Source organism: Poecile atricapillus, chromosome 10 (assembly GCF_030490865.1).
Source record: "Poecile atricapillus isolate bPoeAtr1 chromosome 10, bPoeAtr1.hap1, whole genome shotgun sequence".
Classification (NCBI taxonomy): Eukaryota; Metazoa; Chordata; class Aves; order Passeriformes; family Paridae; genus Poecile; species Poecile atricapillus.
In genome coordinates, this window is record NC_081258.1 from 15,763,161 (window position 1) to 15,780,368 (window position 17,208).

The 17,208-nt window shown below is 36.3% G+C and overlaps 1 protein-coding gene across 2 annotated transcripts in view; it reads left to right on the plus strand.

Moving 5' to 3' along the window:
* The window catches only part of WWOX (WW domain containing oxidoreductase), a 477,226-nt gene that overhangs the window by 1,129 nt on the left and 458,889 nt on the right, over positions 1 to 17,208 (plus strand). For both annotated transcript variants that reach the window (XM_058846198.1, XM_058846199.1), the window contains exons 2-4: positions 1,178 to 1,242; positions 2,504 to 2,561; positions 3,082 to 3,260. In XM_058846198.1, coding sequence (XP_058702181.1) covers positions 1,178 to 1,242; positions 2,504 to 2,561; positions 3,082 to 3,260 — 302 coding nt within the window. The remainder of the gene's footprint in view (positions 1 to 1,177; positions 1,243 to 2,503; positions 2,562 to 3,081; positions 3,261 to 17,208) is intronic.

Consider the following 17,208-nt stretch of genomic DNA (forward strand, 5'->3'; position numbering starts at 1 on the left):
TTTAATGATACAACACGAATATATCATTACTGTCTGAAAATCTTGCCCCGTGTGTCTAAAAATATATTGGACGTGAAGAGGTGTTGCACCGTTGCTTTAATTATACACTCTATATCTGTGATACTTCTGCATATTCTGGGAATATGAACATTTATCTGGAATTAGATTATTTTGGTTTAAGACTTTTGAAGATGTTTCTGTTGAGTTAGGTGTGCACACAGGTGGACATTTGTTTGTCAGGCTGTTGTAATGTGATTAAATATCTCCTATTTTCAGGTCACACAGGTGTACTTGTTTAGTCTCAGCTCCCAGCTGTGATCCCTGTAATACCATGTGCTGTCACCGTGGGGTTGCTGTAAGAAGGGAAAGTTGCTTATGTTGTGTGTAAATTGCTGTTGGGCCCGTAGGTTATTTGTAGTTATCTGTGTATTATTTATTGCTGTTGTCACTCTTTATTTCACACTTGGGCAGCTATCAATTTGGACACTCAATTAATCCCTGCCTGACTCTTAAAACTTGGTTGCTATTTAAAAATACTCAATGAAAGATGAGATTTTAATGTCCAACCTGCTTTCAGCACTTTGGTTATTTTGAGACCTTGTTTATGTGCACATGACTTTGCTTATTAGTCTATAGTGGAGAAAAATCTTATGATGGAGTATTTTAATTCTGTGATTTTAATGAATAAAGACTCTGAATTGGAAGAGAAGATGGGATACCATTCTTAGGTATATTGAATAAATATCCTGCTAGTCAAGGCCTGTGGATAAACTTATCCATCCAAAGCTACAGTTGCTCCTGTAGAAATCCAACTTCCTTATGTTGTACTCTACATATCAGTATTGTTAGGCAGGAGTTTTAGAAAGGTGCTTCTGTAATTTGAAGACTTCCTAATATTATTACTTGTTAGTGATAAATTCTTCTTTCTTCCTTACTCCTGCCAACAATCATCATATTTTTGAGGTGTTTTCTGAGTCTGTTATTTTTAAATGAGTTATTTTTTTTTTCTTCTCATAAGCAACAAAACTCGGGATTGAAAGTCAAACATTTATTTGAATTTTTATAGACTCCTGTGCTCTCTGGTTAATTACTTTCAGAACTGTGGCGATATTTTGGGTTACATCAGAAAGATTATTAGGTAATTCTAAAAAATCTTAAACTTTTTCTTTTCCTGCAGCCACCTAGAAGAAAAAACACAGTGGGAACATCCTAAGTCTGGGAAGAGGAAACGTGTTGCAGGAGGTTTGTGTTAAACTTTTGTAATGTTACAAACATTTAGTTCCTCAATAAACTCCAGCTGACCTCATTTTGATCTCCTAGATGTCACTGATTCTGAGCTTGCAGAATATGGCTGATTTCAGTGGGGTTTTACCTCTTTGATTGTGTCTGTGTAGGGTGATCACTTTGCAGTTTTATGGCTTTCCTGTATTGCTCCATAAAGCCAAAGTACTAATTCCAGGTTACAGGTTTTGTTTTAGTGGAGCTTGTAAAGCATGTAGCCAAAAGCTGGGGTTCTGTGTTCCTGGTGTCCATCAGATAATATCTACAGTTGGATTATATTCTTCAAAGAATGTGTTTCTTCTGGATCAAGGAGTCTCCCTGGCACAGAAGGAAGCCTCATTAGTTTTCATTTTACCTGTTTCCCCCAACCCATCTGAGTATTTGTGCCAGAAGAGAAGGCAGACAGTGTTGCAGGACACTTCCAGAGGAAAAGGACTTCTCAAAGACCCTTGGATCAGTGCCTTAAATCAGATCTTTCCAGAAGCTTCTGTACCTGGGGGTATTACACTGTTGGCAAGCCATGTTTCTTTTGGCTTTGGTAATCTGACTATTAGTGAACTATTTTCAGTAAATCTTAAATTAATGAAAGTGAAATAAGTACTTTCCAGCTAAAATTAGAAATACAGTGAATGCCATCTATTAACTACTTTTGTAGAATTTTTTTATATAGGAGTTTGTTATGTAAAGATTTGCTATTTTTCTTCTTTTATCTGTCCTTCCAACTTCATTGAATCATTTAGGTTTGATTTATTGTATCTCATGCCCACTTGAGGGCTCTGATCTGTCAGCTTTTGGTATGTGTTATACATAACTTTTCCTATGTTTTTTGCTATTTATTTTAGCAGGGATACATACTGAACTGTGAGTAGTATAGATCTGTACGTGCTTGGAAGCATGGTTGCATTTTGCTGTTTTTTTATTTTTTATGCTGTAACATGAAATAAGCTTTATAAAGATTTTTTTAGACTGTCTTCGTACTTAATCTGCCAGTCATTGAACTTGTACCAGATCTTCTGTGTACTGTACTTATATGAGAAAGCAATTGTGTGTGATTAGGGAAGCAATCCTTCCTTCAAATTCTGATATTCAAGGGCAGCAGGTAGCTGTACCACCTACAGAAATAATGCATAATTGTCTCATCAGTCTGAGAAATCACTTAAACTTCAAATTGAGGGGTATTCTAATGCCTGAAAATAAAGTTAATGTTTTATGTGCTTTCTAGATCTGCCATATGGATGGGAGCAGGAGACTGATGAAAATGGCCAAGTCTATTTTGTAGAGTAAGTATCTCAAATTGTGCAGTGTGTAGAAGGAGGACAGCTGAGTTACATGCTGAGTAGCCTTTTGAGTTATGACACTGAAAATATCAGCTGGAAAGACAAAAAGATTAATAAATGCAGCTTCAGAATCCAAATGCAGATATTGCAGTGTCTGCTGTTTCAAGGGCAACTGTGGGGTCCTTTTATAGACTTGCTAAGAAAACATCTTCCCTAAACAAGAAGATTTTTTTCTTTTTTCCCCTCATAAAATTCTGCCTTTTATGTCAGGGGTTCATTTGAAGGTCAGAATGGGTTGTGAATTATGTAAATACAATTATTAACGGGTGCTGTCACAACTGGGAAAAAAGTTTGATTAAATAATGTGATTGGGATGGTTTTAACCAAGCTGGAAAAAAAAAATTGATTTTTGAGAATTAAATAATCCATTGGAATTGTACATAGCAGTGGTCACAACACATTTAAAATCTAAATGTAGAGTACAGAGGGGTTCAGACAGTTGAATTTTTGTGTTCTTTTGCAGCCACATAAACAAAAGGACTACCTACCTTGACCCAAGACTGGCCTTTACAGTAGAAGATAATCCAGTAAAACCTACTACTAGACAAAAATATGATGGGAACAGTACTGCAATGGAAATTCTCCAGGGCCGTGACTTGAGTGGGAAAGTGGTTATAATCACAGGAGCCAACTCAGGAATAGGTAGGTTAATATTGCACATAAGGTAAAATACGTCAGACTTCATGTTACAGGGCTCTGTATGTTTGGTTTTCAGCCTTGATTTGCACTTTTTTCTTATAAAGCCCCTAGTTAGAAAGGTGCTTTTTTTTTTAATCTGTGGAGAATTTGGAGCTTACAGGAGAGCTACAGGAAAGACACTGAGTGCTGAAACAATTGGGTTTTTTATAGAAAAATATTGATGGAGACATTCTACATTATGCAAATATATAAAGGATGGCTGTAGAAAGAGAGAGGAATTTTATGATCTTGGTGGCTAGAACAAGGAGTGAGGTTTGTATGGATGCAGGGCAGTTCAGGTAAAGTATTCAGAAAAACTTCCTAATGCCAGCGAGCAAACTCAGGTAAAGATTTTCCCAGGAGGCTGTGGAATTTTTATCTCTGAAGGGACTTTCAAGTGAATTTGATGATGAACTTGTGTCAGGATGTTTTACTTGATGCTCCTTTAATTCAAAGCAATACAATTTATGACCTTTAGTAATCCCTGTTAGTTTTATTGTCTCACAGGTTCATAAATCGTTTCCTAAGACACCCAGCTTGTTTAGATACCTGTTAAATATTTCTGCTTCTATAGGGGATGAGTGAGAGATTCAAATAATTGTTGATCTTTTGTTGCCTTTTGTTGTTTGTATTTTTATTTGTGATGGGATTACAACAATATTGAAGGAGTCTTTATGCAAATTATTTGATGGTTTTTATTTTGGTCCAGAATTTTGATTTAAATGTGTTTTTGAGGACATTGGAAAACCTTGAAGACATCCTGGAAAATGAGTTAATAGCAGGACTTGCCACTGAATTTTCTTGGGTTTTATTTTTTAATTGAGTGTTATTACACAGGAATCACATGAAGAATTTAGAGCTTTACTGTGCCTTGCAATTTAGGCCTTAACAGCACATCCTGCTGTCACTGCCTGATGTTCTGCTACAGATTGGCACTGCAGTTGGGGCAGCAAGTGTTGTACTTACCTGTCTCAAGGAATTTGGGCTTCCCAGTGAGGTTTGTGTTCCAGGTTCTTGGCACAGCATTTCTCTGCATTGCATCCAGCAGTACAGTTTGCTTTGTATGCAACTGTGCATTCTCTGAACATTTAAAGAATTACGTGGACTCAAAGGGATTTGCCTTCAGCAGGAGCAGAGCTGCCATTCAGCCTTGCTGAATGAGTTTGAGGTGTTTCAAATATGGCAAAAGATCAATTCAATATATGTGATGGTTTTGTTAAGATTTTTTTTTTTTGATGTTTTCCCCTTAGTTTATAATCTGGATTGGTCACAAGTAATCAATCATACCCTTGCTTGAAATATTTTTTGCTTTGACTTAGAGTCCATAAGTATGAAGGTAACAGATTTGAGATTCAGATGGTGTTATGGCCTATTTAACTCAAAACTCTTGCATATCACATTGCATTTGGTGCTGCTTTAGTCCTATGCAGTGTCTGATGTTTCTTACCAGATGCCATGGAGCATGGATTAATTAGCTGGTTCAATGTGACTCTTGCCAGTTTTGGAGCTTATTTTGCAGTTAGTTTAGGATTTCAGTGCTGTGTTCCACTTGGTGTTATAGATGCTTCTTTTGTATTTTCTGTGTATGTTGGAGGTGATAGTTTCCTCCCTGATTATTTTGAGGAGTGAACAATTCCTGTGATTTCAGAACAGCAAAATGTTTTCTTTTAGAGGTAAGCGTAAATAATTTGAGGGAAATACTGTTGTCCATTAAGTAGAAAGGGATATAAAAATAATATATTCCTTGTTGAGCATTTGTACTCAGTACTGCAAGGAAAAAAACCAAAAACCTGAACCCTTTGATTGTTGTCCAAATGAGTTTCAGTGGTATATTTGAAAATAACTAACTATGGTCTCTGTCCATTTGTTGAGAAATGTTTCATTTCAGGATGGGTAGAACAAAGATCAAGCTGTAACTTGATAGACCAAAGTCAGAAAAATGCATTTTCAATTACTCCATTGCTGGATGCTCAAGATAAAGTTTGATAAATGCTGAGAATCCCTTGAAAGATGGATGAACATAAAAGTGATGTTTTTATTCATCCATATACTCTGCTTTAGGATAGCAATGTTAAAAACAGATCAGTAAAGATGAAATGATATCTTAATTCACTTTATTTGTGAATCTAATACAGAGACTTCTACACAGCTTGTCAGGAGCACTTTTTTCCCTTAGAGTTGAAAAATCTCCTCAACTTCTGAAAAACAGAGATGCTTGCTTAGTTACTGAGGGAATACTTGGGATGAGTTCAGCAGTTTTAGGGTTTTAGTGGTCTCACACGTTGCCTCATTGCCATTAACTTGTCTGTAAATAGGGGCACTGTCTGCCCTGTGCTGGTTCTTTTCATTCCTGCTTAGGAAAGTGGTCTGCACGAATTTCCTGGATTATACACCCAATTTCTTAACTTAATCCTTAAAATCGTTGTGGAAAGCGTAAGGGGAAAAACTACTAAAAGAATTACATTTATAAACAATTATTTTTGATTAGCAGCTTGGAAGAGGTTAACAAATGATTCTGTTCTTATAATACAATGGATTCCTAGCAGCTCAACAGTTGCTAGTGAAATATTTTCTTTTTTATTTTGGAAGCTTTTTCTTCTGACAGTGCAGTCCAAGTATTCTTTAGGGTTTCTTTCCTCATCTATTTTTTAATCTCAATCAAAACTTTGGTTTGAATATCCCATTAGAAAGTTGAGGTAACTTTTGGTCCCAGCAAAGCTGGTGTATTAAAAAGAAGCAGGAAAGACTTACTGAACAGTTCAGTCTTGTGCTGATATGCAAAAGCATATTGTTCTCTGTACATTTAAACATGAATAGTGTAAATTGTCAGTTGGTTCTGTCAAAGTTATTCAGACTTACTCCACTGGGAGGAATTGAAGGTGTCTGAAATTCTGAGTGTGTTTTTCTGTTTAAATGTCTCAACACGATCTTACAGAGAAAGGCCTTCCCCAGCTTGCTGCTGGTCTGAGCTGATTCCTGCTCACCACTGTCGCCAGTAGAGGTCTGTGTTGCTCTTTGAAAATACTGAACAAAAGCGACCTGGTGCTTATTGCTGTTCCTAGGAAATGCTCCTGTAATTCTATTGTTTGTGTTCTTAATTAGGGCTAGAGTTGTAAATTTATAAAAGTGTGTCAGCAGTTCCTCTAGGTTTAATTTTACATAGAGATGTGGTATTTTTGACTGTATGTGTAAGCAATCTGAAATGATACAGTTTTTAAAAAGTAACTTGGTTTTAGTATCAGAGAGCCAGTTGTGTAGCTGATATGATTTTCTGACTTGTATAAAAATTGCTGTCTGTTTTTAAGGAACATATATAACCTGTATGGCCACAGGACCACGGTATGCTTTGGTTTCTGTGTCAGGTACAGTTGCATCTGACCCAGTGATTGGGGAGTGTGTCTGTGTGGTGAAGTGCAAGTGGTGTTGCAGAATATAATGGAAGGGCAAAGTGGGTCTGTTCTGTCCAGTCAGGCAGATTCCACAAAGTAGGATGTTTCTTAATGCTTTTCCAAGATTTTATCACAAAACTGTATTGATAATCACAACCAAACAGTTGCTCAGACTGGGTTTCTAATTTTTCTGCTAGATGAAGGTCAAAAGAAGCCTGTTCATTGCTTTTATAAGGGATGCCCAAAACAACCAGATTAAGTTTTTTTTCAGAGGGTGAAGAAAATCCAGAAGCTCCAGCCACAAACTGGCTTGCTGTATTGCTTTCCTTGGTAATGTTTACTGTTTTAAATTGTTTCCTCAAGATAAATGTTGTTTAGTGTCTTGTTGAAATTCTCTTTTTTTCTGGCACTTTTACTTCTTTGCAATGGAAAAGCCTTAGGCAGGAGAGAAGCTGTGGGTTAGGTACTAAATCAGTGACTAAAAGATGGGTCACTGCTCCAGTACAATTTTGGTGTGTATATACATTTGGAGTGAGAAGTTATCATGGTTTTTATTTCTTGTACAGGACTTCAATGTTAGCAACTTTTGTCATACTGGTGCAAAAGGCTGGGAAATACACTTAAAATCTATCTCAATTAAACATCTGCTTTATGCTATAAAAAATAGTTTTCAGTGACTGGCCGTGTAATTTTTATAAATGATAAAAATTTTTGTTTTATTCTTGTCTCTTGTAACTTTTTTCCTAGTGACTCTTTGAGCAGCCTGGTCTAGTGGAAGGTGTCATGTCAGGGGATTGGAACTGAGTGATCTTTAAGGTCCCTTCCAACCCAAACCTTTCTTTGATTCTGGGATTATGTTTTTAGATGAAAAGCTAGCTTGAAATAGTAAAAAAAGGGTTATTACAAAGCTTGTGAAAGCTGGATTGCAGCATTATCACTGAGGTTTTGAAACTCTAAAAGTCTGATTACAACTAAAAATTGCTAGTACACATTAGCAAAAGATGGCACGTTCTATTAAAACATGTTCTTAACAAACCAAGGAGATGCAAAGAAACCTTTTTTCCTCTTAGCTACTAGAATAGATTTAGTAACTACACTCTTACATTCTTTAAAAATTGATTTAAGTCACACTGACAACTGATTTGCATCCCCTTAAAGGTAGTCAGTACTTGAGTATCAGGTGTATGAAATTGGGGGAAAAGGCTTAAAGCTTAAACTCTGCTTTGAGCTCAACTTTCAGAATTGGGCTCTTGAATGCAGCTTTTGAAATGCTTGTATATTTAGTGAGCTCCATTCCCAGTATTAAATATTGTGGTTAATTGCAGTGAGGGTTTGTATATAGACACAAACATACCTGAACATTGTGAAACTGTGGAAGGTAACACTTCGATAATGAGAGTCTTGATAATTTCCTTAATATTAATCATCACAGTTACAGGTAGATTATTAGGTTTGGTTCACGCATGGTGGTGCTTTTTGTGATGAGTACAAATTATGTGGCTCTGCAATTTATCTTGTGCCTTTCTTTGTATCACCTGCAACCTCCTTGTGAAATCTCTCTCATATGGAGCATTATTTGAACACTTTACATCTCTGAGTAATGTAGAATGGCTACTGCTCTTAGATCCTTCTGTTCCCAGTAGAGTAGAAACTGTTCTGAGTCCCTTACTGGAAAATATAGCAAGGTTTTAGTGCTTAGGGATGTGGGATTAGCAGTTTTAATTCTGGGACCAGTAGTGTCCAAAATCAGATAATGTTAAGGTGGAAATAGACTTTAAACTGTTGAAAGGTTGGGATTCTTTGTTTTCAGTAAGCATACAGTGCTTACATTAATTCAGAAAGAGCCCATGACCATTTATTTTTGCCATCGCTTTATTGTACTGCTCTTGGTAGCTTTTTACTTTTTTTCTTTTCATCAAAGTAGAATAAAAATAAGTGAACCTGTCCATAACCAATACAAAGCATGTGGCCAGGCTGCTATGCTGTGACTGTGCTTTTGTACTTTATAGTGGCAGAAGGCAATGAAAGTTTGTTTTGTGGGAGAATTCCTGATTTCTGAGCTGTCCTTTCTGTGTGTAGCAGTGTTTGAGCACTTCCTAGGTTGGTATTGTTCTGAATCTTTCTTGTAGTTAAAAAGCAGAATCTACCTTGGGAGCCTTAATAGAACCAAGTATGGGTAACCTTTGTTGTATTTCTTAAGCAGTTAAGTAATCACTAATTGAGTAATGGCTGTTTAAGCTACTACTTGTAAGAGAAGAAAAATTAAACTTTTAAAACTTATCTAAATTTTGTGTGAAGACTCTTTAGGATCTCTAATAGATGCTGGCTACTTTTCACACTATGCCCTAAATCTGTGGGCAGTGGAGAAATCAGAAAAGTAGGATTGAAAAGAATATTTTTATTTTTTGAAGGAATCAAAAATTGACTGCTCTGTACCTGCAGAGAAGAGAATTTTGTGAATACAGGGAGCTATTGTAGTTCAGAATTTACTGAGGTTATTTGTGGGTGACAGCATTTTTTCTGAGGCTTCATCAGCTTTCAAAAAGAAGGTAACATTTGCTGAATCCTAATTAGACCAGTGAATGGTCTCATTTAAGTCAAACTGTGATCATATGGGAGGAATTAAACAGACCCTTCACATATCACTGAGTACTTGGTTTTATTAGTATTAGTCTGACTGTCTTAAATATGTTCATTGTCTTTTGCTGTACTGCCTGGAGTTTGGTGGTCTAAGCCCACAGATGTTTGTCTGTTGGAAATGACTTATTCAGCTCTATTTTTGAGCTAGATTGCAGGTTTTCCTTGAAAAATGTGTGCATTTTTCTTTGAAAGCACTGTTTATTTTCTGTTTTCTCTCTCCTGTTTCCACGTGAAATAAAGGTTTTGCAACTGGCAGGGCTTCCACAAAGGAACTGCTCAGGATAGCCTTTGTTTTAGATTCACTTTATGATTTCTTACATGGTTTTGGAATTTCTCCTATGCTGGAACACCTGAACTTTGTCAGCCTTGAAAAAGTCAGCTTGTTTTTGTTTGTTTTGGGAAGAGGAAACCTCTGAGAGAAAATACATCTGTCTGCTCTTGGTCCCTATTGTTATTTTTCTCAATTCTATTCATATGATGATTTTAAGATTTCTTAGTGTAAACTTCTTTTTTATATGGCTTATTATGATGACTAGAGAGCAAAGTGTTTGCTTTCTAGTATTTATTATTTGTATCTTGTTTCTTACAAGAACAGAAGAGGGATGTGAGCTGGAGCAACAAACTTTTGACAGTGCCTCTTGAATTGTCTTTTCCCCAGTTTGGTGAAAGGAGTTTGTTGTCTGAATCAAAATTAATGTTCATAAATGTGTGAAATCCTGTGGATTAATAAAACTTCTGCCTGCTTTTATGAGGAGTTTCTGTACATGGTTCTGGTGTAGCTCAGTGGTGCACAGAGAAGGGGGTGCTGGGGCTTTGCTAAAGGGGGTGCATCTCATGTTCTCAGTACAGAGCAGAACGTGTGGTGAAGGAACTGCTAGAGCCTTTGCATGGCTGGAGGATTCCATGCTGGAACTGTGAAATGCTCCACAGTTTCACGTGTGGAGAACTGGAGTGGTGCTTGTTTATGGAGCTTTGGGTTCAAAGCTTATTGTGAGGCAGACAGAAAGATCAGCAATCTCTAACCTTGGATTATTTTTCTTGGCCAAGTCCTAGCTGTCCCTGAGAGTGTTTTCATGGGATACTTTTGTATTTATTGGGCTTTTAAAAGCATGGAAGAGCTGTTCCTTGATGTATATTTTGATTTTTTGTGAATCTTAGGCTCCATGTATCATGAATTATCTTGCACTGCCTGAGTAGCAATACCATGAAAGGTTGGTGTCTGTGTAGAAGTTTTGTTGTTTGCTTCTTACTTAAGCTTACACTTAGCTGGTTTTTTCCCAGTCATTTCCTTTGTGGAATTCCAAACCTTTATAGCATGCATGAATTTTGTTGTACCAGTTCCTTGAGGGAATGGGAGTATGGTGTTTTTCCAGGAGAGCCTGGGTCTTGCAGGAAGTGTATTTTTGGCCAGGGCAGAGTATTGGGGTAACAGATGTAGAAAAGCACAATTTCTGGAGGGGAATGTGCCTCTGGGGTGGAACTTTTAGCTCCTTTTTTGTAGTTTGTAGCCATCAGTCAGGGATTTGTACTGATGTCATTTGAACAACTAAAAATGCACTAAAAGCTATTATTTTCAAAATTCAATTAATAGAAGAGGGCTCTCTTTAAGTTGCAGAACTTTATTCTTAAAATTTATGGCAGGTGAGTGAGTTTTCCATGAGTGCCATCACTCTGTTTTAACTCTGGCTTAATATTGTGGAATATTAATATTGCTCTGCTTTACATAAGGCTCCAACTGCTTACTTGTAACATACTGTAAATATTAAGAGGTCCCCTTGGACTTCCTGTAATTTATTTTTCTTATTGAGTAAGCTGAAAATGGTGTCAGATGTTCATACTGCTTTTTCATGTCCATTTTGATGAATCTATTTATTACTTGTGTAATGAGCAGTACACATGGTTGGTTAGCCAAGTTATTGAACTTCATCAACCTTGGCTGAAATTCACAATGCATGTGAAATTTGTTGTAACATGTAGGAAATTACATCTGGGCTAAAAGGTTCAATAATGATTACTGCTTGTAAAGGAATATTTTCACAAAGGATGGGATTGAGCTGTGGGCCTGTGTTGTAGTTTTGGGTATTCCTATTACAGAGGAAAAACATATTTGTAAAACAGGGACCCTTCCTAGGTGGTACTTATTTCTTGTCTTCTCTCTAAGAGCTAGAAACACTTTGCAACTTGATTGCTTTTCTGTCTTTTGAAATATTTAATTTTACAAAGGTTTATCTCTTTTTGTGCATATTTCATAGTCCAGAGGTGAAAAGACTTTTTGCATGATTCAGTTTGTCTTGCTGCAACATCGAGATTACTCTTTGCATCATTTTGTGTCTTCATGTTTTGAAAACTCATTGTGCTTCAAGAATTGTTTGGATACGTACATGTACATTTGTATTATTTTGGAATGCTTGCTAGATGCTGGAGAGGGAAAATGCTAAATGCATTTTGTTTTCTAGTGACAGGATCTTCTGAGACATGTAGGGACTCCTCTAGATACTGACAATTCTAGTTACAGCCTGTAGATGTACATTAATGTGATGTTTTTGTCTTACTAGAAGATTTTTAGTGACTACATCTGTGCTAAGTAGATCCACAAGAAGGAAGGATTTCAGTATCACGTGTCCCTTTTATGCTTCTCATGCTTGGTTATGTCAAGGTGTTACAAAGTCTTGAAACTCAAGTCTGAACCAGTAAATCCCTACCGAGAAGGAAGTAAAAGGAGACAGGTAAAAACCTGGGAAGATAAAGATCAAAATCCTGACCTGATAAAAAGGAGTTTTTATCTTCAGAATTTGTGATGCCAGAATTTTGTCTGAATTAGAGGATAAGAATAGTACAGTGAGAAAGCAACTGATCTTACACTCATCCTAAAGCCTACAATACAGAGTTTTTTTAAAGACAGTGTGTGATTTATGAAAATAAATTTGTCAAGTGTTCTCAAGGGAAGACCATCAAAAACAAAAGTACCTTTGTCTTCCTTTTTTATTATTATTTAATGGTATTTGCAGTTTTTAGGTCACACATTCAACTCTTAATGCCTTTCTCTTGTTTCTATTTTTCTTCTGTGAAGGGGAAATTTTTTTCTTCTTTTCCATTTATTCTGTTTCCTTGTCATTTTAATATGTAGCTTTGTGTTCTGCTCCATAACCTCAGTATTTTTGTTCCTGTAACATCCAGCTGGTTTTGATTTCTTGCTGTACTTCCACATTGTAGATTTCAGTACTTTATCTGTTGCTTCAGAAAACTCCCTACGGTCTGTCTTCAAATCTGAATAGTTTCATAGTAATACACTTTGTTTCCTCTCCTTCAATTAATATTTACCTTAGTCACCGTGCCTAAGTTCCTATTCATAGCTAATATCTTTCTATTAAAAATACTGGTGAAATTAGGTTTTCTGATTGTTGTTATACTTTCTTGGTAGAAATAATAAATGTGAGAAAGGAACTGTCACAGTTCAGTTCTGGATGTATTTATTGGAATCTTGTTCATGCACTGTGACTCAATGTTCCAAACAATGAGTGTTGCTTAGAAATTTTTCATATTTTTCTCAGGTTATGTTATCTTTGCAAAAGGTATGTTTGGGTGTGTCCTCATTATTTATTCTTCATCCAGGCAGCTTTAACACAATACATTCTCTAATTTGGTTTCCTTTATTTTTTACATGAAAATCAAAATCATAAAACTTGTGGGTCATTTTCCTCTTGCGGTGATTAGTCAGAATGCTGCCTTTGTGCAAAAAAATTACAGTTTAAAATCTGTGAGATTTGCTAAATCTCCTATATCACAGCCAAATTGAAGGAAACACTCTCACATCATGTATTCAGAGATTCAGGAACTTGGGAGATTCTGGTCATGTTCCTCTCCTGCCCCCGGCAAGCATGAGCAGCATGTCTTGCTTCTGTACATTTGTACATTGTAGACATTGATTGTGCTACTTAAGATTTTGAGAAATGTGTTATTAGCCTTATTTGACTTATGGAACAATGTATGTAAGCAGTAAATTACCTACATTTACAGATTATGTCCGTGTCCATATTCCAGTTTAAAGTGGGAGTTGGATTGTTCTGTCACGAGATAAAATATATATCTCTTGGAATGCTATTCTGATTCTTCAGCAGAAGGAGTAATTAAGATATATTAAGAGTAGGAAATGCAGCAACTAAAAGAGAAAGCTTGTTTAAGAAAGCCTTATTTGTTTGGGTTTGTGTCCAGCTGTGAGCAGATGCTGAGGGGTATAAACTTACTCTTGCTAAATATTTTTAATTCTGAAGGTAAAATTGGATTATTTTGTGCCTTGCTAAGTGGAGTGTATAAAATTGTGTATGACCTATTTGGCAGCACACTTTTGGCACTGTGAGTGAAGATTGTGATCTGTGAGAAGGTGTCTCACTTTGTGTCTGAATTGGGTCTGTGGTCCAGGGAATAGAGCCTGAGACTTCTTGGTTCTGTTCTTTGCATCTGGCAGTTTAAACACTCATCTCTGGCAAATTAAAAAGTTGTGTGTCTAGAATGTAAGGTAGAGAGGCTTCATAATAGAATAGAGGAAAAATCTTGGTATGGATTGTGTAACTGTTACTGATCCTTTGCTTTAGAGGATGGTTGTCGCTGAGCTCTTGGGTGGGCTGCTGGTCTTCCAGCTGTTAGCAGACTTTAAATGTCTTCTAAAAAGCTACAAATTAATTTTGGTGTGGTAAGATGCATGGCATGTTTTCGTGCACTTCTTAAATGTGTGGCAAAGAGGTTTCTTATTTTTATTTTTATTTTTTGCCCATGGCCTTACATTGTAATTTACTTCTAATTCTTGCTTGTTTTCCATTCTCCTTGCTTTTGTGTACAGACACTTTTTGTTAATACTGTTCTTATTCTTCATCTTTTGTTTCAGAACTCCATCTCCTGCCTTACTTTGTATGTCGGAACCACATGATGGATCATTTGAGTTACATAACAGCTTCCCACCTCCCTCTTCCCTTCGTAGTTTAAAGCACACCCAAAGGTTTGCCAGTTTTGAACTAGAGAGCAATGAACTGCATCTTTCCCGTACTCAGGTCTTTCTTCAAGATCCTCAAATGACTCTTTTATTAAACTTTTCCTATGCTGCCAAACTAAACAAATTGTCTTATCTCGTATGGCCCAAAGACAGAGGTGGGTGGAGATTGCGAGAAATCAGGTAGTGCTGTTTTAATTTTCAGTCTGTTCCTTTCCCTGATACAAAATGTGAGCTCTTAGAACAGGACCTGGCTCTGTATGTTTAATTCCCTGAGATATCTCTTTTTTTGTAAGCTGAACTGTGAGCTTTCTAGCACAGAACCTTGTTTTATTATTTATCTGTAAAATATTTAGTGTGCATTTTAAAATCTTTCACTGTTTGTATAACTGATATAAATAAATACCGAGCTTGTTTTAAGAAAAAAAGTGGTCCAGTTTATGTTGTAGCACTTTCTCTGTATCTTTACATAACACTGAGCATTTCTCATGGAATGACTTTGAGATTAAAGCTGGGAGGATCTAGCACTTTAGCTGACAGCACAGTATGTCTTTTAATTATTCTGCCTTGGATGAAGTATTTCTCCTTATTGAATTTACTTCTTTTATTAACATTGCACTGTTGTACTTGCCAAAAGGAGATTCAAAACATGCAGCTAATTTTTTTTATTATGTTTAATTAGGGCTCAGCTCAGCAGTACAGAAACCTATGATAGTGTTGGCTAACAGAGGAACAGAAGTGTACTTGAAAAGAAACTAGACAATTTCTGGTTTTTTTTCTCCATTTTTGCTTTGGTGGGAAAAGCTATCGTGTTGCTAAAATCTACTGCTGGTGCAAAGAGCAGCTTTAGAAAAGAAGTGTTTGTCAATCCCATTTCTCTAAACTTAAAACTTTTTTTAAAAAAGTATCTGACAAAAAAAAAGATTCCCACAAGAGACAGTCAAAGATAAATTTGATATTCCCTGAGATTTTTTTCTGGTCACTTGAGTAAGCTTGTCTAAGAAGGTGTGTTAAATGTAGCAGCAGAAAGAGAGGAAAAAAACCTCAAAGTTTTGGAAAGGGGTGGGGGGAAGCAAAAACCCCACCCCTCAAAGCAGCTTTTAGAATGCAGTGGATGCTGAATGTCTTTGGAATGCTGTGGAGGCTGGCATTTTTCCAGAACACAAACCCTCCAAGGGTGTGTGGATTAGATAGAAACTGAAGTCCCTTTGCTGTTGGCCTTTGCTGTGATGGTGTTGGGTAAATCCTCATGATTTGTGTGTGGGACTGGTGTGAGTTTTGTGGCCATCACCTCTCTTCAGCTCACCTCAGCTTTGCTGTTAAATAATGATGAAGCTACAGCAGCATGCACAAAAATGTTATTTATTTCCTTAATAATGTATTCAAGCACTGGTATTTATAAATAGGCTGGCTTTATTTAAGCAAATAAACAAAAGAACTGATCACTTATCCCACAGCTGCTAAACCTTCAGGAATAATTACTGCTGAGATGTGGAGTGCCCTAAATGTCACAGCAAATTTGACTGCTCAGACCTGATCTAGATTTCATCAAGATACCGGTTTGATGTTGACTTACGTTATGGGCAGATCTGTTGTTTTCTGCTACTCCAGATTTCAGTTAAATGTTTAATTTGGAAGTGTTTCTTTTGCAGTAAAAATAGAAGCAGTGTGTTAACATAACTGTAGTCTGACAAAATATTTTTTTATCCCTTATGAATATAAGCATTTGTAATTCTGAATAATTTAGGGTTTTTACTAAAATAAAGAATATGAGTCACACTAAAATAAGTTCTGCTTGTTTTGAGACAAAGTGGTATTTCAGGTTTCTTTTAAAATGTGTGTAACTCTATTTGACTTGACTTGTAATAATACATTTAAATACACTTTCAGGTGCAAAGGCTGTTTTTGTTTAGGAAATGTGAAGTTTTTTGTTATTTCATATTCAGATGCCTGTCTGCCTTCATGATATGTTATCGGTTACAATGGAAAAAAATTGTATGCAAAAAGAAAAATAAAGTCTTTAATAAACTCTCCTTAAACATTGAATGATAAAGCCAAATACTAAATATTGATATTTTTTTTTTTTTTAAATACAGTAATTGATTTGTGTTAGGAAAACTGTGTGCCTTGCCTGCAGGAAGCCACAATGTCATTTTTAAAGACAAGCAAACGAAAACATGGATTTATTCAATGCTTGAAGAAACACTGAGAATAAAAAGGTTCAAACAGGAAAATCCCTAGTTCCAGATGTGTTGCTAAGATATGAATAGTTGTGTTAATTTCTGTCAGATTTTTTAGTTTTGGGAAAATGCTTTGGTCACTGAACTTACACAATACACTTTAAAAATATGTGGTAAAAATTGGTTTGGGATTTGGTGGGAGCGTGATTCTGTAATAGATAAAGAAACGCAAGATGAAGATGAAACATGAAGGCTGAGAGGTTTTTTTTTTCCCCCACTTTTAAAGGAGTGTATTTTTCATCTAAACAGAGCTCTGGCTTTGGTTGAAATGGAAGATGCAAGTCTGAACTCTCTGGCTGTGATTTTTGATCACTGATGTACATCTAAAGCAAGGAATAGGTATGAAAGATAGAATTGGGATTTGACAGGAAATTCACTTCTCATCTGATTCTCCTTCTTTTCCTTTCAGTTTAATCCCTGGCCACTGTTCCTCTATTCAGGCACGTTACAGGACCTGTTTGCATTTAGGTGACTTGGGAAGTGGGGGAAAAAAAAATCTCTATTGGGATGATCTCTGCAGTTTAGTATAAAATTTCAATTTTGATTTTGTCTCCCCTTATGTTTCCATTAGGCTGCTTTAAGACAAACTGATTTAGTTGAAAACAGCATTTACTGTGAGTAGTTTCTCCGTGGATTTTAGAGGCAGACATTTAGTGGTT